The sequence below is a fragment of the Mastomys coucha genome, unplaced genomic scaffold, assembly GCF_008632895.1.
Source record: "Mastomys coucha isolate ucsf_1 unplaced genomic scaffold, UCSF_Mcou_1 pScaffold12, whole genome shotgun sequence".
In the NCBI taxonomy this organism is placed as follows: domain Eukaryota; kingdom Metazoa; phylum Chordata; class Mammalia; order Rodentia; family Muridae; genus Mastomys; species Mastomys coucha.
In genome coordinates this window covers 36,546,507-36,570,224 of record NW_022196894.1, presented here as the reverse complement: position 1 = coordinate 36,570,224, position 23,718 = coordinate 36,546,507, and the positions used below count along the sequence as shown (strand labels likewise).

The 23,718-nt window shown below is 43.8% G+C and overlaps 1 protein-coding gene across 1 annotated transcript in view; it reads left to right on the top strand.

The window, feature by feature from the left end:
- Arhgap31 (Rho GTPase activating protein 31) overlaps nt 1-23,718 on the top strand; it is a 115,419-nt gene that overhangs the window by 65,091 nt on the left and 26,610 nt on the right. Inside the window, exons 2-4 of the mRNA XM_031363872.1 lie at nt 7,762-7,864; nt 11,088-11,232; nt 23,344-23,426. Of these exons, the coding sequence (XP_031219732.1) occupies nt 7,762-7,864; nt 11,088-11,232; nt 23,344-23,426 (331 nt within the window). The remainder of the gene's footprint in view (nt 1-7,761; nt 7,865-11,087; nt 11,233-23,343; nt 23,427-23,718) is intronic.

Sequence of the window (23,718 nt, the reverse complement as noted above, 5' to 3'; positions counted from 1 at the left end):
AAAGAAAATATCAAAAAAAAAAAAAATCACTCCAGCACGCCTTCCTCTTTGCCATTTAGTATTGGAAACAAGGTAGGTTCCTTCTTTGGTCAGTTAGTTGGTTGGTTTGGGGTTTTGGTGGTGGTGGAGTCTATACTGTTTCTCACATCCCAGTCTGTCCTTGACCTCCAGACCCTCCTGCCTCCAGCTTGAATTGCAGGGACTGTACTACCACACCCAGCTTGGGAAGTATTTTTCATTTTTGAAAAGCCACTTAGATTCTTTTGTAACTTTTTCAGAGACACTTGAAGTGGTTATTAAGTGGAATGTTTAACACCCAGGCAGGCCTGCGGTCGTGAACTTTTTGTCACTTTGGCAACCGAGGGTCAGGGACTACTCTTCTGTCCTCCTTAGGCAAGCACAGCTCACAGGACCTGTCCCAAAGAGAGGGTGGTAGGCCTGGGGCTTTCTCTGTTCTGCAGTGCACCGCAGTGATGTCATAGAACAGGCATGCCTGTGGCATCAGGCAAAGCTGGAGTTGGAGCCTAGCTCAGCACCGGGAGGCTTTGCGATGTGGGCCAACTTGCCTAGTCTCTCTAGAACCAGCTCTCATGTTTCAAATCAGAGATGAACTTTATCTGCTTGCTGGGCTGGCTCTGCATGTAGAATAGAAAATTCGTCTGAAAACAAAAAAAAAAAAAGAAAAGAAAAACAGACCAAAAGCCACCCAAAGCGTCTCCTCTGAAGGTCCTGCATCTTAGTGGAGCACAGTTAGAAATGGAGGCAGCAGCTGAGCGGGGGTGGTGCACACCTTTAATCCCAGCACTTGGGAGGCAGAGGCAGGTGGATTTCTGAGTTCAAAGCCAGCCTGGTCTACAGAGTGAGTTCCAGGACAGCCAGGGATACACAGAGAAACCCTGTCTCAAAAATACAAAAAAAAAAAAAAAAAAAAAAAAAAAAAAAAAAAAAAAAAAGAGTTTTTAAATTTTATGTAACTAAATATGTGTCTTTGTATGCAGCTTAAGACAATGTTATTTATTTTATTTTAGTTTTTGGTTGTGTGGTGTGGTGTGGTGTGGTGTGGTTTGGTTTGGTTTGGTTTGGTTGGTTTTGAGACAGGGTCTTACTATGTAGCCCTGGCTGTTCTGGAATTCTTTATGTAGACCACGTTGGCCATGGTCCAGCAGAGATCTGCCTGCCTCAGGCTTCTCAGTTTTAGAATTAAAGGCATGCACCACCATGCCTGGAAAGACATTAATTTTAAAATAAAATAAATACATTTTGAAAAATTAAGTTATCAATACTCATGAAGTCATGGATCTTAGAGGAGAACCTGCTACTACTTTACTAAACCAGCCCAGTCCCTAACTACAGTCTAAACGTTTGTCCTTTTACGAACAGACAAGCATCGTCTTCACCCCTTTTGGGGGTTTGAATAGGTATGGTCTCCACAGACTCAGGTCTGAATGCTTGGCCATAGGGAGTGGCACTGTTAGGAGGTGTGGCCTTGTTGGAGGAAGTGTGTCACTAGGGGGAGGGCAGGCTTTGAGGTCATATATATGCTCAAGCTATGCCCAGTGTGGGACACAGTCTCCTTCTGCGGCCTGTGGATCAAGATCTAGAACTCTTGGCTCCTCCAGCACGGAGTCTGCCTGCACGCTGCCATGATTCCCACCATGATAATGAACTAAACCTCTGAAACTGTAAGCTAGTCCCAATTAAATGTTTTCTTTCTAAGAGTTGTCAAGGTCACGGTGTCTCTTCACAGCCATGAAATCCTAAGACACCCCCTCATCAAGGAAATTTCTCTTTGCAACAGGCAGAAATCACTGCAGAAAACCATAGCCAATCATAATGCAAAGTTGTGGAGCCCAGTCCCAATAGCTACAGCTACAAAACAGTTCTGCACCTAAGGCTCAGAGAAGATTGTAGATGGAGGGGGAGGGGGCAGAAAGCCTGTAAGAACCAGAGCATCAAAAAGTTTGCAGTGATATTGTATCTCCCTGCAGTGTTAGAAGCTATACTCGAATATCTATTGCCTAGAACAAAGACAACGCCATAGACACACCAAACTGAATGAAGGGAAGACCACAGGCTTCAATGGCTGCCTAGACAACTTCCGGCAACCAAGGAATGCTGAGAGTGGCAGAGATGGCCTTCTCCAGGGAAGAGCCCACCAGTTGGCTGGCTATCCAATGGCAAATGATCAACCCTGAAAGCATATGTATAAATAACATTATACACACTGATCGATTATATTTAGGGATATATATATATATATGTATACATATATATATATATGCATGGTGATATATATATATATATATGCATGTAATGATATATAATGAAAAAAAAGAGGCCATGAATTTGAAAAGGAGCAAGGCGGGGTTTAGGAGAGTCTGGAAGGAAGAAGGGGAAGGGGACAATGATGTAATTATATTGTAATTTCTAAAATTTGAAATAAAAAAAATAGGTATAAAGACAGCCCACTGCTTAGAGGAAAACATTTGCCAAAAACAGATGTGATGAGAGTCTCGCATCCTGAATATTTCAAGAACTATTATGACAGCACAAAAAGACAAGCAATTCCACTAAAAGTTGAGTCGAAAGGCAGTCTCCAGAGAAAATACACAAGTGGCCAGTCAGCCCAGGAAGAGATGCTAAGCATCACTAGCCATCAGCAAAATGCAAATCAAAACCACAGTAAATGCCAGGGCACCCCCAGGAGGATGGCCATAAGAAAAGATAGACAGTAACAAGTGTTGACAAGGGCGTGGAGTGATTGGAATCCTCCTAGGTTAGCCAGTGAGAGCTGTTTTGAAGAACAATTTGGCAGTTGCCCAAGAGGGAAATGTAGTTACCCTCCCACTCTTGGATCTATAGCCAAAAGAATAAAAAAATCTTTCTGTCCACACCACGTGTACACACACACACACACACAGAGAGAGAGAGAGAGAGAGACAGAGAGAGAGAGAGAGAGAGAGCGAGGAATCTTCTTTGTTCATAATAAGCCAAAGAGTGGAAACAGCTGAATTTTCCACCAACTGGTCAATGCATAAGCAAAATGAAGAATTTGTTTAGAATAATATTCAGCCATAGAAAGGAACAATGTGTCAATGCATGCTGCAGTGTAAATGGATCCGGTGAGGATTTTGCTAAGTAAAGGAAGCCCATCAGGAGACCACACATAGTTAAGATTCCATGTTTGCAGAAAGTCTGAAACAGGAAAACCCATGGAAATAGAAAGCTGGCCAAGGGCTTCAGAGGGCGGGCGAATGTGGGTAGTAACTAAGAATCAATAGTGGATTTTTGAGGGGAGCGGGTAATGAAACGCTCTACAACAGATAGTGTGCTGAATGCTGAAGTTGTAAATGTACTTCCAAAAACCTACTTAATTGTGCACTTAAAAAGTGGCTGAGTCTGGGGTAGATGGGAGCAAGCAGTATGTTCGTGTGTGCGTGCATGCATGCATGCATGAATGTCTGCATCCCATGTTCGTGAGAGTGCCCACAGAGGCCAGAAGATGGTGTCAGATCCCCGAGAGCTGGAGTCAACAGGTGGTTGTAAGCCCTTCCATGTGGGTGTTGGGAACCAAACTCAGGCTCTTTGGAAAAGTGATAAGTTCTAAGTGATTGCTAAGCCACCTCCCCAGCCCCCAAGCTAAACCCTTGGTGGCCCCAGCAACATACTTATTCACCACCCTTTACATGAAGGTCAGAAATAAGGACCCAGAGAGGGACAGGAGGTAAGAAGAGAGAAAGGTATGTCTGAATGTGCTCTGAAAGAATGTAGCTTTGACAACCCCAGTAGTGACCAAACAGAACAGCTACCAGGAAACTGAGGCTGTTCACGGATCACAACTTCTGGAGGGCCTATGACCTTTTCTGCTCTCAACCCTTGGAGGAAACTGAGGCCGTTCACAGAGTCACAACTTCTGGAGGGCCTGTGACCTTTTCTGCTCTCAACCCTTGGAGGCTCACTGAACAGTTCATCAGGAAGCGAGTGTATTTTGCTTGTGCCTGGTTAGATGCAAGGAGACGAGAGACCCTTATAGCACTACGTAAATAGGACCTGTGAAAGGTTTTCTCTTCTGTCAGAAGCCATCTGAGGAAAAGCTCTGTGCTGATTAGAAGTTAACTTTCAAGGTTGCTCAGCCACAGAAGAAGGGCGTTGGAGGAGAAAAGTGCCCATGGAACAGCTCAGAGAGATGAGAATATCAAATTGTAACCAGCAACTGTGTGAACCTGGGTGGGAGAGACTCAAAGTTCTTTGGGCGCCAGAGAGACCAAACTCTTGTGACTCCAACCTCCAGAGTCACCACTCCCCGATTGTCTATTTATCTGTAGCCACTTGGCTCGTGCCTGTCAGGATCCTACCGTGATCAGAATCAGAATCTGAAGCTGTCCTTGATGTAGCTAGACTCTGGAAACAACAGTCCAAGGAATCCTGAGACTTGGGCTAAACTTTTACTGAAGTTTTTTGTTATGTATGCTCTTGTGTGCGTGCGTGCATGTGCGTGTGCATTTGTGCATGCATGAAATGTCTGCATACCATATTTGTGAGGGTGCTCACAGAGGCCAGAAGATGGTGTCAGATCCCCGAGAGCTGGAGTCACAGATGGTTGTGAGACATTCAGTATGGGTGCTAGGAACCAAACTCAGGGCCTCTGGGAAAGCAGTAAGTTCTAAGTGATTGCTAAACCCTCTCTCCAGCCTCAAGACAAATGCTTAGATTGGAAGTCTCAGCCACACCAACCCCCAACACCATCTCTCTTTAAGCCATTGTTGCCTCAAATGTCACTTAAGAGTGGCAGGCAACACAGTGTTACCTCAGAACGTGCTCAGAAAGTGAATTCCTCACTGCCACCTCCACCCTCCTTCCTACTGGCCTGGAATATTCGTGTTGACAAGAGCCCCTTGATGTGCGCAGACCTCTGTACTTCACAAGCTCTGGACTAGGCCGGTGGGTTTTCAGCTGTGGTGGCTAAGGGACACTCTTGGCTCTTCTCAGCGAGGAGAGGGACTGACTCCTGTCTGTTGCTGAAGGGGAGACCTGCACCTTTCCACCTGGTCGAAGATGAGAATACAGAAGGTTTGGGACAAGTGTGGGACTAGGCAGATGCTCTCATTCTGGAAGGAGTTACAATAATTCTTCCTCCTCATGCAGAGCTGTAAACAAGGCCTTCCCGGATATCTCCCCAACTCTAAAATAGTCGATGCTTCTGTGCCTCACGGAGTCACCTAAAGACACAGAGAGCCCACGGAAGCAGAATCCCTCTCAAAGAGAAGCAGCAGCAGTTCTAAAGAGCAGAGATGAGTTTTGACAACTCATCTGGATGGAAGAGCTAAGTTCTGTTATCGGCCACAAAAAAAAAAGTTATAAATTCATGTCCTGCATCAGCCACAAAAACAGAAGTAACTAACTGCTGTCGTTGCAGAATACTTCTGATAGCCAGGATCTGGGCTAAACGTTTCCAAGGATAATTTCAGTCCTAGGATGAGATTAATATCACCACTGTCTTCATTATATATTTTAACCGCAGGCCACAAAGGCAGTTTGGCATCTAAGTCTTCACTCTCAACCATCCATACCACATGACAAGTTACAAAGAGCCTTTTGGTGGTGTAAGAGTCCACCATTGTTTGCACCACAGAAATTGAGTGTGTGTGTGTGTGTGTGTGTGTGTGTGTGTGTGTTTAAGTACTGGTACTCTCTCTGTTCCTCTCTTTAGAGTAAGACACACAGACTTAGCAAAGTTCCTCTGTAATAAAACACATCCAACTGTAGCTTTTCTAGTCAAAGATGGGAGGAGGATCTGGGAACCTGGCCTGCTCCCAGATCACACCCCCACCCTCTATTCACTCCTAGGAAATGGATCCACCTCTGTGGTCTCTGGCCTCTGATATTTCCAATGCAAAATCCACTCCCTGACCTCTTTGTACCTGGGTTAACTGGAAGGTTCTCCCCAGTTCCCATCTTGCAGGATAAGCCATGGGCAAAATAAGGATATGTTGTCGAAGGGAGAGGCTCCTGGTATGTGTTAGCTTTTGAGGGATGGGCTGAATATTTTTAAGTATGATGAATTTGATTAAATCCTAACTTACAATTATTTCCAAGCTGAAAGAAAAAGAAGATGCTTTGAAAGCATTGTCATGGGGGATTAGATAGTGTGGGATTGTGGCTTAGGGATGGAGTTCTAGCATCCTGGCAGTCCTGGGTAAGATCCTCCAGTACCCAGTAACAATAATGAGACTGTTGAAGCCAAATACTCTGTGTCTAGGTAGAATGCTGGATTTGAACCTCTAATATCTATGCAGACAAAGGTTCCATCTAAGCCAAATGCAGTGGTATTTGCCTAAGCCCAGTACATGGGAAACGTGGTGACTTCAAAGCTAACCCGGGCTGTATATCATAGCCTTATCTCAAAATGAGAGTCTGCCCAGTCTGGACTTGCATTCAGGAGTAAGCTTGTGTGTAAAAAGCATAAATGAATTGGCATTAGTCCAATCCAAGGAAGGACCGCTGTGTTGGGAGGCTGGCTCAGCACTGACCAGTCCTTAGTTTGTGGAGGACCTGGGCCATCCCTAGGTAACCAGGAGCCACAAACACCTTTAGTCTGAGGGTTGGGCTGTCCCACAGTAAGTCAGCATTCTCTGCACTGCCACAAGAGGACCTCAGGCAAACTGGTGGAGAAACTCAAGCAGCAAATGCTTGATGCTCCCTATGTGCATCTAAAGGACATGTGTTATTCTGTCACTCGGGCAATGAGGTCAGCCCAGGAGGTAACAACAACACAGCCATTCTCTACCTCCAGAGCTCCAAACCCTGGGATGGTGGGCATGTAAGAGGCCATGTCAGAACCTCATTTAAATAGGGACTAGAAGGAAGGTTTGGGGGAGGGGAGATCTCGACTTTCAAAGGAGGATATGTATCCCTTATAAACAGATAACAATTCTGTAAAACTGTTAAAAAACATTCTTAAGATAGATGAAGAGGAGTGGGAGTGCGATGTTATTTTATTTGTTTGTATGTTTATTTGAAACAGGGTCTCATAGCCCAGGCTATCCTCAAACTTACTATGTAACTGAAGTTGACCCTGAATTCCGCAGTGCTCCGATTACAAATGCGCACTGCTACACCTCAAACTATTTTTTTTTTAAATATTTAAAAGTATTTTTTTAGGGGCTGGCAAGATGGCTCAACAGGTAAGAGCACTGACTGCTCTTCTGAGGGTCCTGAGTTCGGATCCCAGCAACCACATGGTGGCTCACAACCACTCGTAATGAGATCTGACGCCCTCTTCTGGTGCGTGTCTGAAGACATCTACAGTGAATTACACCAGAGAGAGCAGTCCTGAGTTCAATTCCCAGCAGCCACACACATGAGGGCTCACAGCCATCTGTACAGCTACAGTGTACTCATACACGTAAAATAAATAAAATAAAAATCTTTTTTAAAAAAGTATTTTTTAAGTTTATTGCATTTACATTTTGTAAATTTTATTTAATAATAAGTTATTTATTAATAAATAAAGTAAATAATAAATAAGTTGTTTATTAATAAAGTAAATAATAAGCAAAATTATTGTTTTATTCAGATCTTTAAAAAGTAGTTAAAACGTTATTAAGTCTCTAAGGAGCATCGCTTACTACTTATAAGCAGTTGCTCATGCTTGTGGCTCTTCTGAGTCCCTAACATTTGAACTGGCTTGGATTGTTAGGGGTGTCTTTACAGGAGAGATTTTCATCTAACGCTTGGCTGTTTTTCTCTTCTTGTACATAGTTCCATATGTGCTGAAGAGCTGTGCTGAGTTCATAGAGACCCACGGCATCGTGGATGGAATCTATCGCCTCTCGGGTGTCACCTCAAACATCCAGCGGCTGAGGTAAGCTAAAACAAGAGCCCGGAATCCTCCAGGGAGCCTTCCTTCATTCTATCTGTCTCTGCTGGCAGTTTTGGGGAGTACTGGAAACGTGAAAGGTGGCCTCTGTGAGGTGCAGCTGCCTGGCAGTTCTAATTTAAACGGCAGGCTCCCAGCCTGGAAGAATTCAGTCCAGTGAAAACGGCTTTTTCTTTGTCTTGGGCAGGGTTCATGCTTCGTTGATGGATTGAATTTACCTCATGTGATCTAAATTACAAGTTAGGAAGCATGTTTTTCTAAAGCCCAGCTAGATTAGGGTCCCTTGCATAGTGTTCAGAATTCTGAGGTCTTTGGATACACTCTTGATATTTCAGATGGTTGAGAAATTGAAGTCTGCATAACTGTACATATTTCTCTAATTGATGCTGATGTTTTTAAGTTACTTAAAGCCAATGATATGGCTCCTCAGATAAAGATGCTTGCTGGGCAAACCCGATGATCCGAGTTCGAACCCTGGAGCCTACCTAAGTAGAAGGAGAGAATGGACTCCACAGAGGTGTCCTGTGGCTTCCATATAGAATCAATGGCAAGTGTGGCCCCCAACTCCCCCCGTCCTAGTAATTTTTTAGAATAAATGACATATGAGTAATATATAATACCGCGGATTTATCTTAAACATTTTAAGAAATTCCTAATTCATTAAAAAGACAAGAACCAGCCAGGTGTGGTGCACACCTTTAATCACAGCACTTAGGAGGCAGAGGCAGATATATCTCTGTGAGTTTAAGACCAACCTGGTCTACAGAACAAGTTCCAGGACAGCCAGGGCTGTTACACATAACAACCCTCTCTCAAAAAACCAAAACCAAACAAAAAGACAAGAAACTTTAAATAAAAAAAAGATAAGTATAAAGTGTATATAGAATATATGAAATATATTGAAATATATATGTATTTTTCTGTGATTAAGGCAATAGGCTTATATATTTTGTCTATCATAATAACAAAAGAACATTTAGTGGTTTAAAAAATATATTTACTATGTTTGCTAATTACAAATATAAAATGTAAAATAATAAGAATATACATTTAAAAAAATTTTTGAGACATAGTCTTACTCTATAGCCCAGGCTAGCCTGAAACTTAGGGTAAGCCTCCTGATTCTGTAGAACACTCTTATTGTAAAGTCAGTATGGAATTAGGATATATTATACAGATTATATATTATATAATTGAAGGTTTTGTTTTCTACCTTCTCTTTGGTCCATCCTCTCCAAATCTCACTTGTAATTAAACTGTAATAAATAATAAAACACTTTTATGGATGTTGAAAATAATTGGTTTATTACAAGTATAATTTTTTTTTAAAAACAAGGTTTCTTCTCTGTGTAGCTTTAGCTGTCCTGGAACTCACTCTGTAAACCAGACCAACCTTAAATTCACAGAGATCCACCTGCTCCTGCCTCATGAGAGCTAAAGACGAAAGGTGTATGCTACCACACGAGAGCTAAGGACATAAGATGTGTGCTACCACACGAGAGCTAAAGACGCAAGGTGTATGCTACCACACGAGAGCTAAGGACATAAGATGTGTGCTACCACAGCCAGCTGCTTAGATGGTTTGCTTGGGTTTTGGGGTTTTTTGGATTTTGTTGTTGTTGTTTTGTTTTGTTTTGTTTTGTTTTTCGAGACAGGGTTTTTCTATGTAGCTGTCCTGGAACTCACTCTGTAGACCAGGCTGGCCTCGAACTCAGAAATCTGCCTGGCTCTGCCTCCCAAGTGCTGGGACTAAAGGCCCAATGGTAGTTTGTTTTTTAAGACAGGGTCCCAGTCTACCTGACTAGCTTTGAACTCGCAATTCCGCCCTCATTCTCCCAGGTCCTGTGATCACAGGTGTATACCACCATACATGGTATGAGGATCCCTTAGAATTTTAGTGACAACATTTTTTTTTCTTGTTGGGGATCAATCAGCACTGGGCCTCCAGCTTGCAAGCCAAGTGACTCTTAGGTCTGAAGGTCCAGGACACGGTAGCCGGCATCCAGAAAGATGCTTAGCTATGGGGAAATCTTTTTCATTTAAAGAGTGCCTTAGCCTTGACTAGGAAAAATCTGGGCAAAATAAATGAATAAATTCTAGATTCTTATCTCCCACTCTCGGAGAGACACATGCACGTGTGTCCACAGATTCTCGGGACACCTCTCTTCTCAAGCCCCATGAGTTAACTTGAGGTACTTAGAGTATTGGAGAGTCTCCCACTCTTCTTTGAAGAGATGGAACCAGAGTAGAGGTGGGCAATGGTCTGCTTTGAAAAGTGTTGCTTCTCAGAGTCTTGTGGGGTTTATCACTACCTAATTGACCGAGGAGTATACTCAGGAACTTAACTTCTATTTTAAAACTAAAACTTATCATTTAAAAACCATACTTGTAGTTTACAAGTACATACAGTTTGAGGCAGTGCACTCATGTAAGGAAATGTTTTCTGATTTGATGTCAAACCTAAACTGGAACTGGTGGTACAGGCCTATGAGCACTCAGGAGACTGAAGAAGTAATGTTATCAGTTCAAGACCAACCTGGCCTACACAGTGAGACCCGGTTTCAAACAATGTGGAGCAAAAGGAAAGAAAGAAAATGGCACAGACAAACGCCTAACCTAGAGCCAGATGATCTTGGTGTTCCTGGAATCCCACTGTGGACTGACTGTTTAAGACATTCACGTGCTCGAGTGACCCTAAGAGCTGCCACTAAGCCACCTAGAAAAGCAGTTCCGCTAAGGAACAGAGAGATGGTTGAGTTAGGTCCTCAAACCTTAGGTTTGTGTATCCGGTTAAAGCAAGTTTGAGACATGACTGTGGAAATGTGGGATAAGACCTGACAGTGTCCCCACCTCCCCCACTTTCCCAGTGTTGGGTCTCACCACTAAAAAAGAAAAAAGATTTCATTTTGAGTAACGCTTTGGAAAAACTGAAATCTCAGTAGACATTTTATATCCACCTGGTGCCCCTGCCCAAGACACAGATATGGTGCCATGGGGACCCCTGATCACAACCGACTTCCAAGCAAACACCAGTCTCCTTTAAAAGCCCTGTCTCTCCAATGGCCTCCTGGTGCCCGGAGTAGAATGGAGGTCAGGATCACAGGCACTTCGGCAATGGAGGCTCTTTTGACTTCTGTGCCTCCAAGCAGCCGCTGACATGAAGCACATGTTCCCTGGGATTGTTATGTCTCCATCTCTGTTGTTCCAGGCAAGAGTTTGGCTCAGATCAATGCCCAGATCTGACGAGGGAAGTGTACCTTCAAGACATCCACTGTGTGGGCTCCCTATGCAAGCTCTACTTCAGGGAGTTACCCAACCCCCTCCTGACCTACGAGCTCTATGAGAAATTCACGGTGAGTGTTTGGATTTCTATTGTGGTTAGCGGGTGGGATGCACGGACGGGGCCAAGGGCAGTTTCAACACTGAAATAACAATAACACAACCCGCCAGCTGGTTGGCATTATCTTAGCATGGCGGTGGATGTAAGACGGCAAGGCAAGGAGAGAGTGGTCGGACTGTTTGCTAACTGCTCCTTCCTTGAGTTCTCAGAATGATGCTGTTTGTTTGGAGAGCTGGGTTAAATTATTTCTATGCTTATTCAACTGAATGTGCCTCATTGTTCAGGGAGAAAACTGAGAACCAAAGAAGTAAAGTGGCTGGCCCAAGGTCACACAGCAGAGGCAGGGCAGGAATCTCAGGCCTCTGGTGCTTGCCATACATCGTGATGGCTCGGTTTTGTTTTCCAAAAGAGTGTTCCTTCTGTGTCTGCCTGGGGGCTTGGGGAACAGACCAGTAGGCTTTAGAAAAGGGAGATGGACACCCCCCCAGCCCCACCCCACCCCAAACAGCAAAAGACTAGGTCAGAAAGCTAAAAGGAGAAGACTGATGCAAGAGCGAAATAGCAGCTCCGTGGTGTATGGCTTCCAAATGAGGCACCCGTGGGTGAGCAGAAAGGAGAATAATGGCACAAAACGTGTGGTTAAAGCAAACGTTAAAGTTAAAGTTAGACTTGACAAGATAGCCAGGCACAGAGCTCTCTCAAGCTCAGATCCAAGCTTGTGATGTCTGCCCCCCCTCTCTCTTTCTGTCTCTCTCTTTCTCTGTCTCTGTCTCTGTCTCTCTCTCTCTCTCTCTCTCTCTCTCTCTCTCTCTGTCTCTCTCTCTCTCTGTGCATGCATGTGTATTGTATGTATATGTGTGTGTGTGTGTGTGTGTGTGTGTGTGTGTATATATACACATAGAAGTAAGTTTGGGTACAGGCTAGGAAAGTAGAGCGTACACCCAGACAGGGGGAAAAGGGTGTGCAGGAAATTGGGGAGGGCAGCAGGACATGTGTGACCTAAGTTGTAGAAAGAGGGTTTGGTGGGTGGAAGGGATAAAGAGACTCAGGCAGCAGGAAAGTGGAGAAGAGACTCTGCAAGAACAGATCTTGTTTGTAAATGTTATCATGGAAGCTAATACCAAGCATGTTAATTTAAAAATTAATAGATTCAAAAAATTAAAATAGGACCCCATGGGTAGATTATAGATTGTGTGAATTCATGGAGAAGCACGAGAGAGAAGAGTGGGGTCACCTAAAATACTTGATCACAGGGTCAGAGGAGAACCAGGGAAGGTGCCCGGAATACTTACTCATCCCTGGAGGGCAGGGGTCAGAGGACCGATTGATTGAATTAGCAGCACAGATAGAAAACACCAGATTTGGGCTCCAGAGATGCACCAGGACATATCTCCATATCCTCTAATCAACTTTGACCACGTGTAAAGTTCTTTCATTCAAACTCAAGCAGAAATAAATGAGTAATTATTCTTAAGAATTGAGCTCAGAACTTAACAATGAGTTTAAGAGTTTTCAATGATATTGGAACAAGGTCACAGCAATAACAGGATAAAAAATGTACAGGAAAACAAAACAGGATAAATAAATGTACATTAAGAAAGGCTTGGGAGACTAAGCCACCGTCTAAAGAGCTCACATGGGCTGGTCCAAGGCCCCTACGTATGGAGCAGAGGACTGCTTTGGCTTTAGTGGAAGAGGATGGGCCTAATCCTATAGAGACTTGATGCCCCTCGGGCAGAGGGATGGGGGGAGCACCGTCTCAGAGGCAAAGAGGAGGGGGAGGGGATGAAGAATTCTGGGAGGGAGGCAACATTTGGAAAGTAAATAAATAAAATAATTAATTAAAAATAAAACAATAATAAAAAAGAAAGGCTTGAGAGGGATGGAGGGATAATTTAGTTATTAAAAACACCTGTAATTCCTGTTCCAGGAGTTTTGACACTCTCTGGCCTCCATGGGCACCTTGCACACATTTAGTGCACATAAACTCAATTACAAACTTATGAATGAAAATAAATCTTAAAAGGAAGAAAGGCATCACACGCCTTTAATCCCAGCACTTGGGAGGCAGAGGCAGGCGGATCTCTGAGTTCGAGGCCGGCCTAGTCTACAGAGTGAGTTCCAGGACAGCCAGGGCTACACAGAGAAACCCTGTCTCGAAAAGCCAAAAAAAAAAAAAAAACAGAAGAAAGGCAGGCTTGAGGTGATGAGGTGACTCAGCTGCCCAGACTAACAACCTAAGCTCAAGTTCAATCTCTGAGACTCACATGGAAGAGAAGCGACTCCCACAGTTTGTCCTGTGACGTGCGCACATACAGGAACAAGGGCACAGAGAGTCATTGAAAAGTAGGGGGAAAGATACAGAACCATATATTAAGAATATCTTGGGGGGCTGGAGACTTACCTTGGCACAGCAGTTAAGAGCATTGACTGCTCTTCCAGAGGTCCTGAGTTCAATTGCCCGCAACCACAGGGTGGCTCACAACCATCTGTAAAGGAATCTGATGCCCTCTTCTAGTGTATCTGAACACAAGTATATTTATACACATAAAAGAAATAAATCTTTAAAAAAAAAGAAAGAAAATAAAATCTTAGGAGAATTGGGGTCTGGAAGACACACACACACACCACAAAAAACTTTTTAAGGGAGGGCTGGAGAGATGGCTCAGCGGTTAAGAGCACCGACTGCTCTTCTGAAGGTCATGAGTTCAAATCCCAGCATCCACATGGTGGCAACCATCCGATCATGAGATCTGATGTCCTCTTCTGGGGTGTCTGAAGACAGCTACAGTGTACTTACATATAATAAATAAATAAATCTTTAAAAGAAAACTTTTAAGAAAAAAATTAATTTTTTTAAAAAGCTTAAAAGTAAATTCAAGAATAGTATTTATTTTGATGACATAACTGTAGTATTAGCTCTTTTGTATAATAATTTTCATAGCCTCACCCACAGACTACATTGAATTTTAGTGAAAAGTAGCCAGAAGCACACAGAAACCTTAATCATAAATGTTGGCAACTGCCTCAACCTGTAGCTGCTTGGGTAGAGTTGTGGGTAGCTAGAGAAATTCCTGACAAAAAAAGCTTGAGAAGCATCTTCTTCCTAATTCTGTCAGCAACAGCCTTGGGTCAGAACACCCGTTACCCCAGCCCCCACTCCTATCCTTGTGGTGCTCGCCCGGGGACTGGAAAAAATAGGAAAAGTAGAGAAAAAAAGCTGGAAGACAGTATTTGTCAACTTGATTGAGGAAAATGACACGAATTCAGACAGTTTATTGACACTGTAAAAGTAAAATGGGAATATTTTGTTTTGATTACAAAAGTAGGGCCTACTGATGTTAATTCTATTACCGAGTTGCCCCCTTAGTGGGTGTCTTTGTCTGCAGTGATGAGTGTGATGTAAGCACATTTTAGACATGAGAAAATAGCTCTGTTGCATTTTGACATTGTGTTTAACTCACCTGCATAGCTGAAGTCAAATACCGCATCACTGAATTGACAAGAGGATTAAAATATTAATGGAATAATAATATTAACAACTATAACAGCTGCCTTGTAATTGAGTGACTTCTCTGTAACAAACTCAAATAGGATCTCACAAGCTGGGCAGTGGTGTCACACACCAGCACTTGGAAGGCAGATGCAGATGGATCTCTGTGAGTTCAAGTCCAGCCTGATATACAGAGCAAGTTCTGGGGCTGTTAGGGCTACACAGAGAAACCATGCCTCAAAAAAAAAAAAAAAAAAAAAAAAAATCAAAACCAAACAAGATCACTAGGAGCTCATTTAATACCTTATGAGGTAGGTGTTAATGTCACTCACAGGCAAAGATGAGTACTGCTCACAGGTAGAGATGAAGATTGAAATTCTGCTCACAGCTCCTTCATCACTCAACTACATCGTGGCTTCTGAAAGCATCACCTATTAAGATGACAGGAGACACACTGAAGAACGAGGTCCAGAAGCAGTACTGAGAGTCTGCTAGGGACTAGGGACGGGGAAAACCGAGCTGTCTTCCTACCATTGAGCAGGTTGAAGGATATCCTCACAATAAAAGCATGGGGGAAAAATAAGAAAAAATAACAAAAGACAGATTTGACAAACAGATATTCCCCTTGAGCTGGAGAGATGGCTTAGGAGTTAAGAACACTGGCTTCTCTTCCAGGGGACTCACATGATGGTTCACAACCATCTGTTACTCCAGTTCCAGGGGATTCAACATACTTTTCTGACCTCAGACACCAGGCACCCATGTGGTATGCAAACATACATGCTGGCAAAAGTCCCATACACATAAAATAAAATAAGCATATGTGTGTGTGTGTTTGTGTATGTATGTATGTGTGTGTGTATATGCACACATATATATACATATGTATGTATATAAAATAAAATAAACATGTATGTGTATGTATGTATACACACACGCATATACATATACATACACACACTTTTTTTCATTCTCAAGCAGAGCATGATGTACACTCCTGCAATCTTAGCACTGGGAGATGAAGGGAAAGGATTGAGAATTCAAGGACAGCTCTAGCTGTGAAGGAGAGGCCAGGCAGGGCTACATGAGACTGTTACAAACACACCATTCTTAAGAAAATGACAAAGAGATTGTTATTCCGTAATTACAGAGAACTACTGTTTATCAATAAAGAGAAAATCGCATAACACCGCACTGAATGAATGAGCACAAGACTTAGACAATTCAGAGAAACAAAATTATGTAAAAACTACTAGGAAGATATATTTGCATGTTAAATGTTTAAAGACTTATTTGTTTCAATTTATGTGTATGCGTGTGAGCCTGCATAAGTATGTGGACATCATATATACGTAGGTGCCCAAGAGGCCAGAAGAGGGCATTAGATCCCTGGCCCTGATGTTACAGGTGGTTATGGGTTGCCACGTGAGGTCTGGGAACCAAACCTGAGTTCTCTGCAAAGCCAATATGTGCATTACCAGATGAGCTGCTTCTTAGTCACTTAAAAATAAATTTCAGGGCTGGTGAGATGGCTCAGCTGTTAAGAGCACTGTCTGCTCTTCCAGAGGTCCCGACCACATGGTGGCTCACAACCATCTGTAATGAGATCTGACACCCTCTTTTGGTGTGTCTGAAGACAGCTACAGTGTACTTACATATAATAATAAATAAACCTTTAAAAATAAATAAATAAATTTCAATGTCATAGTTCATGCTAGCAAGCCTGTGAGAAGACCCATTCTTTATAATCTACTGGAAATACAAATTAGGTGGGTATCCCATTATGATCAAGGTTCTAAAAACCTTATGCTTTTTAATCTAATAACCCTGGGACTCAATCTTAGAGGGATGTACAATAGATTCACTATGGGATTATACACAGCATCCAAATTTTGGAAAATAGCTGTATCTCTACCATCAAAGAGAAATAAATGATAAATCTATTGCTTTAAAACTGTGTGTCCAAAAAAAGACATGTTTTTGAATAATAGTTACTGGCACAGTATGCAGTTACATGGGAAGAGAGCAGTCTAAGTGAATGCAGAGGAAGGCTTCCAGGTGCTCGCATTGGGGGCTGGGAGGCCTGGGGAGGCACCTCCTTTTCTCTTTTGTGGGTAAGTAGATTGATACTAATCCCTTCTAAGTTGTAGAATAAACTGATTTGTTTTTCAATTTTCAAGTTATTAGTTTCCGTTATGGCTGTAACAAATTACCACAAACTGTCTGCCCTGGTTTCATTTCCTGTTGCTATGACAAAATACCCTGACAAAACCAATTTAGAGCTGAAGAGATGGCTCTGAAGTTAAGAGTACCTTATACCCTTACCAAGGACCTGAGTTCGATTTCTAACACCCACATGCCCATTCATCAGCTTTTAAGGCCACAGTTTAACCTTAGTTCCAGGGGCTCTGATGTCCTCTTCTGGCTCAGTGGGCACTGCATGCAAATGGCACAAATACATGCAGGCAAAATACCTGTGCACATAAAATAATAAAAGAAAAAAATAAAAAATAACCTTAGATGCTTTCAGAGAGGCCCCAGAGAGAAAGGTATTTCTTACCTCTCCCAGCTCCAACAGGGTCGTGTGGAGCTCACTTCTGACTGTGTCTGCCTCTGTGTCCGGCTTGTAAAGACAGCTATAAAGTGCATTTGGGGATGACCTGAAGAATCTAGGATCATCCCCCTACTCCAGGTTCTGAAGTTAATCACAGCTGCAAAGACCACCCCCTTTTTTTTTTTCTCAAATAAGGCCGCATTTCCATGTTCCAGATTGCAGAGGCTGGTATCTTTAAAAGCATTTATTCAATGTACCTTGGTCTGCAGAGAAAAATACAACATTCATTTTAGGAAAAATTCAAATTTTCTTCTCATTGACCCAGTTAAAATTATTAAACTGAAGTGAAAGTTACTAATTTGGAGTTGCTAGGGAATTGGTGGTTTGATTGTTTATTGCATTTGTTTTAAGATCATTTCCTGCTGGGCAGTGGTGGCGCATACCTTTAATCCCAGGGCTTGGGAAGCAGAGGCAGGCGGATTTCTGAGTTCGAGGCCAGCCTGGTCTACAGAGTGAGTTCCAGGACAGCCAGGGCTATACAGAGAAACCCTGTTTCCAAAAAACAACAACAACAACAACAAAAAAGCACCTAAGGTCAAGACCATGTTTGTTTTATTTATTCATTATTGTGTTTCTTCACTCTAGCTAGGAGAAAACGGTGACTCAGCAAATGTTTGCTCACAAGTTTGTTGACTCACATAAGTCACCAAACTGTCACTTGGGGCAAATTAGGGACTCACTCGGGTAAGTAGGTTATGAGCTCAAGATGGGAAGAGGTGGAAGACAAGTGTCCTGGCTTGCCAGGGACTGGAGAGGTGGCTCAGCAGTGTGCGTGTGTGCTGCTCTTGCAGAGGACCTATGTTAGGCAGCTCACGGCCACTTGTAACTCCCAGCTCTGAGAGGATCCAACACTTCTGACATCTCCATATACTACACACACACACACTCACACACACACACACACACACAGAGAGAGAGAGAGAGAGAGAGAGACACACACACACTCACACACAGACACAGACACATACGATTAAAAACAAAATAGGGAGGAGGAGAAATGGGTCAGCAGTTAAGAGCACTTACTGCTCTTTCAAAGGACTTGAGTTTGGGTTCCAGCACCAGGACATCACCACCCTCTATACCTTCAGTTGCAGGCAATCCCATGCTCTGTAGCCTCCTTAAACACCTCCATGCAAGAGACACATATAACTAATGCAAACACAGACACACACACACACACACACACACACACACATACACATAAATAAAAATAAGTCTTTTAAGATATCTTTTTTTAAAGAATAAGAGAGACCATTTGTTTATTTCATTCACCAGTTGTTAGGACTTTCCACAGCTGAAAGGCATAGTTCCAGGGCCTGGAGATTTAATGGTGAACAAGACAATGAGAGCTGTCAATAAACACTCTGAAGAAAAATAGCCCAGGGTTGGAGAGATACGGGTGGACACTAACCGCTATTTTAAGGTCACCAGAATTCTCTCCCCGAGGCAGAATCTAAGCAGATAGGGATAAAGCGAGGGAACAGATTATAGCTGTATCTGCTGAAGTGGGTGACAAGAAACAGCAGGTCCTAAGGCTCTGGTTGGGGGCGCAGGAGAGGCTGAGCTGGAGAGGACCTGTAGAGACCAGTGCCTGGTGTTGGACAAGCATGGTGACAATGATGGGAGATGGGATAGAGGGTTCACCAAATATAGAGCACATAAGTAATTGATAAAGCTTAGAATTGTAGCCAGGAGGCCTTGGCTCAGCAGGCAAAGGCTGATTGATCCTGATGATTTGACTTCCATCCCTAAGAGCCAGTGGTTCTCAGCCTTCCTAATGCTAAGACCCTCTGAATGCTAAGTCCCTCATGTTGTGGTGGTGGTCTCCAACCATAGAATTATTTTGTCCCTACGCCATGCCTATAATTTTGCTACTGTTAGGAATCGTAATGTAGATATCTGATGTGTGACCCCTGTGAAAGGGTCATTCAACCCCCCAGAGGGATTGAGATCCACAGGTTGAGAACTGCTGCTCAAAACCCATGCACTGGAAGGACAAAACTGACTCCTTGTCCTCTGGCTTGCACACACACACATACACACACACAAGTATTAACTTTTTTTTTTTTTTTTTTTGCTTTTTCAAGACAGGGTTTCTCTGTGTAGCCCAGGCTGTCCTGGAACTCACTCTGTAGACCAAGCTGGCCTCGAACTCAGAGATCTGCCTGCCTCTGCCTCCCAAGTGCTGGGATTAAAGGCGTGCACTACCACTGCCCAGCTACGTATTAACTTTCTAATCGCCCCTAGGGTGCAGTTGGAAGAGAAGGCCCCACTGGCTCAAGTTGGGTCTCCACTGTGATAGTGGCTGTCTGGGCAGGAGGACCTGAACTATATATAGGGCAGGGGTGGCTTTTAAAAAAAACAAAACAAACAAACAAAAAACAGAAACCTGGAGCAAGAACTTAGCACCAGGATGAGAACCTGCTTTTGCCCGGATCCTCAGAGGTCGGGAAGGTGATGGAAAGCGAGTAGTGGCAGGTTCATCCCAGATCTTCAAAACTGAAACATCAGCCAAGTTGGCCTGAGTTTGCTTCCAGCTCCTACACACACACACACACACACACACACACACACACACACACACATATAAATTAGAGTGAATCAAATTTCAACACTTCTCCCCAAATTGCTCACTGATAGGATCAGCTGTCTTAATTGGGAAATATTTGCTGTGACCAGACCCCTCCTAGAGAAGGAGGATTTAAGCTGAGCTTGGTGTAGCCCTTCCATAATACCAGCTTGGAGGGAGGTTGAGGCAGGAAGATTGTGTTCAAGGCCAGCCTGGGTTTGCATGGAAAGACCCTGTCTGGTCAAGGAATTGAATGAAAAGAAAGAGAAAGTGAGTTTCTGAATAGGGTGGAGGTGTGGTAGGAAAGAAAAGGCAATTTAATTCTCCCTGGGCTTAGCAAGCATCAGGAGCTAACCTGCCCTGGGCTTCAGAGAACGACAGTGACATAAGCTGCTTCCTAGAATATTAAAGGAACTTTCCACGAGGGCTGCTATCTCCACCTGCACTCTTATTCCCCAAACTCGTCTTCCAGTTTTCCATTGTTATTATTGGCAAGCACCCCGACCCTCACATCTCCGTGCCTTCTGTAAAGAGGGAAACGGCACAAAGCCCTGTAGACCTTGCTCCTGGCTATGCAGGGACAATTCTGAACCCTCCTGTGTGCATTGCACGATGGAGCCAAACCATGAGCATCCATATTATAATCTGCAGCCCTGGCTGCCTGGACGGCTCACCTTCCCCTCCGCAGCGAGCTTCTCCCTGACTGCTGGGAGAGTGGTCCCTGCAATTCTGTTTCTTAAATAAATAGGAAAGAGAAGGTAGGTGTGGGGCCCCTTTGTGGAGGCCTCACGTGTCCCTGCCTCTCGATCTTGTGTATCTCAAAAGGCAGAGAAGGCAGCAGGGGCTAATGCTTGCTCCATTCACAGCAGGCACACCTAGCAGAAGAGAGGGAGCTTGGACTTTGGCACTCCAACACATGTGTCCCTCATCTTAAGAAAAGACAACCCAGGCAGTGGTGGCGTATGCCTTTAATCCCAGCACTTGGGAGGCAGAGGCAGGTGGATTTCTGAGTTCGAGGCCAGCCTGGTCTACAGAGTGAGTTCCAGGACAGCCAGGGCTACACAGAGAAACCCTGTCTCGAAAAATCAAAAAAACAAAAAAACAAAAGAAAAGACAACCCAAATTTCCCGCATTGAGGTATCTGACTGACATTTTAAAATAGTGGGCGTATATAAATTAGATCGATAGACACAAAGATGATACATAGATCATACATACATACGTACATACGTACATACATACGTAGGTATGTTTTACTTCCATTGAAAAGGGGGTGGAATATGAGAGCTGGGGATGTGGCTCAGTGGGTAAGAGCACTTGATGCACAAGCCACAGACCTGCATGCTGGTTCTGATCGCCCACGAAAAAAAAACGGATGATGTCACAGGCACCCACGATGCAGGAGGATCTCTATGGCTAACTGTCAAGTTCTGGACTCAGTGGGAGACCCTGTTTCAAAGGGAATACACACACAGGAAGACAAGATACATACTTTTCCGGCTGGTGCACGAGTGTACAACAGAATTAAAATGCCATAACGAGACTTGTCACTTTGTATACTTACTTTAAATTTAAATTTAAACTTAAATGTTGACACAGACATTCATTATCCAGTACAGGAGTGGTTTGGGAGCAAGGGCAAGAGGGATAGAGAGACCCGGGCAGGACCTTAAAATCCTTTTAAGTCAGAACAGACACAGCAGATGTGCTTGAGAGAAGTGCCCAGCAGACAGTGGGTGTCCCCCAAAGTTAATTGGCTTCTGCTTTCAGCAAGTAGTGTCTAAAAGCTATCATTGCTAAGAGTATAACCACGAATGTTAATTGTTGTTGTTGGGCGTTTGTTTGTTTTGTGGTGCCAGGGACTAGACGCAAGGCCACTTATATGATAAGCAAGTGCTTTGTCACTGAGCTAGGGCCACAATCCCTTTTAAAATTTTAAGACAGAGGACAGTAAGATAGCTCAGTGGTTAAAGTTGCTCTCAGCCAAGCTCAAGGACCTAAGTTTGATCATCATGGAAAAAGAGAACCAATTTCTGCAAGCTATTCTCAACCTTCACATGTGTACCATGTATGAATACACACACATGCATGTAATAATAATAAAAAAATATATAATGGCTTTTGAAACAGGATCTTGATATAAATTCACTCTGTAGCCCAGACAGGCCTTGAATTCCCTCCCTTCCTGCTTCACCCTTCTAAGAAGATGCAATCACTACCAGGCTGTGCAGTGCATCACAAGAACTCAAGACTATTTGTTTCATTGGGCTGGAAGTCCAGCCCCGGGCCTTGTGTATGCTAAGCCAGTGTTCTTGCCGCTAAGCCACAGCCAGTACTCCACAATGGAAGAACAATCCAGAAATGCCAGCTAACAAATAAATGTGGGTGAACGGTGTGCAAACCCCCCACCCCCAGATTTTAATCTTCATTTTTGCTTATATTGCAGCCAGCAGTGATTATCAAAGCAGATGCAAGAGCAGGAGACAGCTAGCCACGCTGCACTGAGTCAGGAAACAGAGAATGCTTATGCTCGGCTCGATTTACTCCTTTTTTATTCAGTACAGGACCCCAGTCTTTGGAATGGCACTATCCACATTTAGGGGTGCATCTCCTCGCTTCAATTAACCTAATCTAGGTAGTCCTTTACAGGCGTGCCAAAAGACGTGTCTCCTCAATGACTTTAGAATCCCCTCAAGTTGACTGTCAGTTTTAATCATCACACACAGGCAGGATATATCCTCAAGATAGGAAACAGGACTGGAATTGAAGAATCGTTAGGGATGCTGGCGTCACGTGGCAGCCTAGGGCCAGCGAGAGATGGACACGAGCCAGCTTGTCATCACATTGTCCTCATGGTGTTCCTGCCTCCCCTGCAAGGCCCTGGACTGACGGGAACAAGATGCCCACACAGGATATAAGCAGATAGCAAATCAGGGCAAGGCCACCAGATCCTGGGGACAAAACTCTTGTCCCTGATAAGAAAGGCATGTTTCTCTGCTTCTTGGCAGACAAAACAGGCAGCAACTGAGGACTGAGAGTCATGGAATAGCCACAGGCTAGGTGACAAATAAGTAGCTGTTCACACCCAAAGGGGCTGAGTAGACATGCGTCCCTATGACATCGCTGTCTTGTGCTGTCTCTCTGTCTATGACTCTGTGCCGTGCAGGCCACCTTTAGATCCTGTACATTCTTTCTCAGACAACAAACAACATCTGAGGGCCCACAGAGACCCACCCACTCCTGTGTGCATACAGGGTGAAGACACTTGACTCTGAAACTCAGAAAGGGCAGTTGGCTTGCCGTTGTCACTGACAACAGTTGCTTCTGGGACAGGATCTGCAGGAGCAGTTGTAAGGCTGGAAGATCTGAGTCCTGAATAAGACCAGTACATGCAGGAAGGGTCCTGGCTCCTGGATGCTCACTGGGTACTTCATGTTCTTCTCCACAGGAAGCAGTGTCTCATTGCCCGGAAGAAAGCCAGCTGGCCCGAATCCAGAATGTTATCCTGGAGCTTCCCCCACCCCATTATAGGTAAGAAAGAAACACTCAGACTCCATGTAGTAAGGCATCCAAGAGGCAGAGACATGTGGCAACTGAAGCAAATGCATGGTGGCTTTCCTGGAGGCGTTTGGAAATTAATGAGCAGCCAGTGTTATCAGGATGAGCAGGTGTCCAACCAGGGATGTTGGTAGCCAAGAACAGCCTGCTTCCACTTGCAGGATACTCATCAGAGTACCAAAGAAAGTCATCACAATCACACAAGCCAGACTCATAGTGACGGCCTCTCTTCATAACCTGAATTATACATATATATATATATATA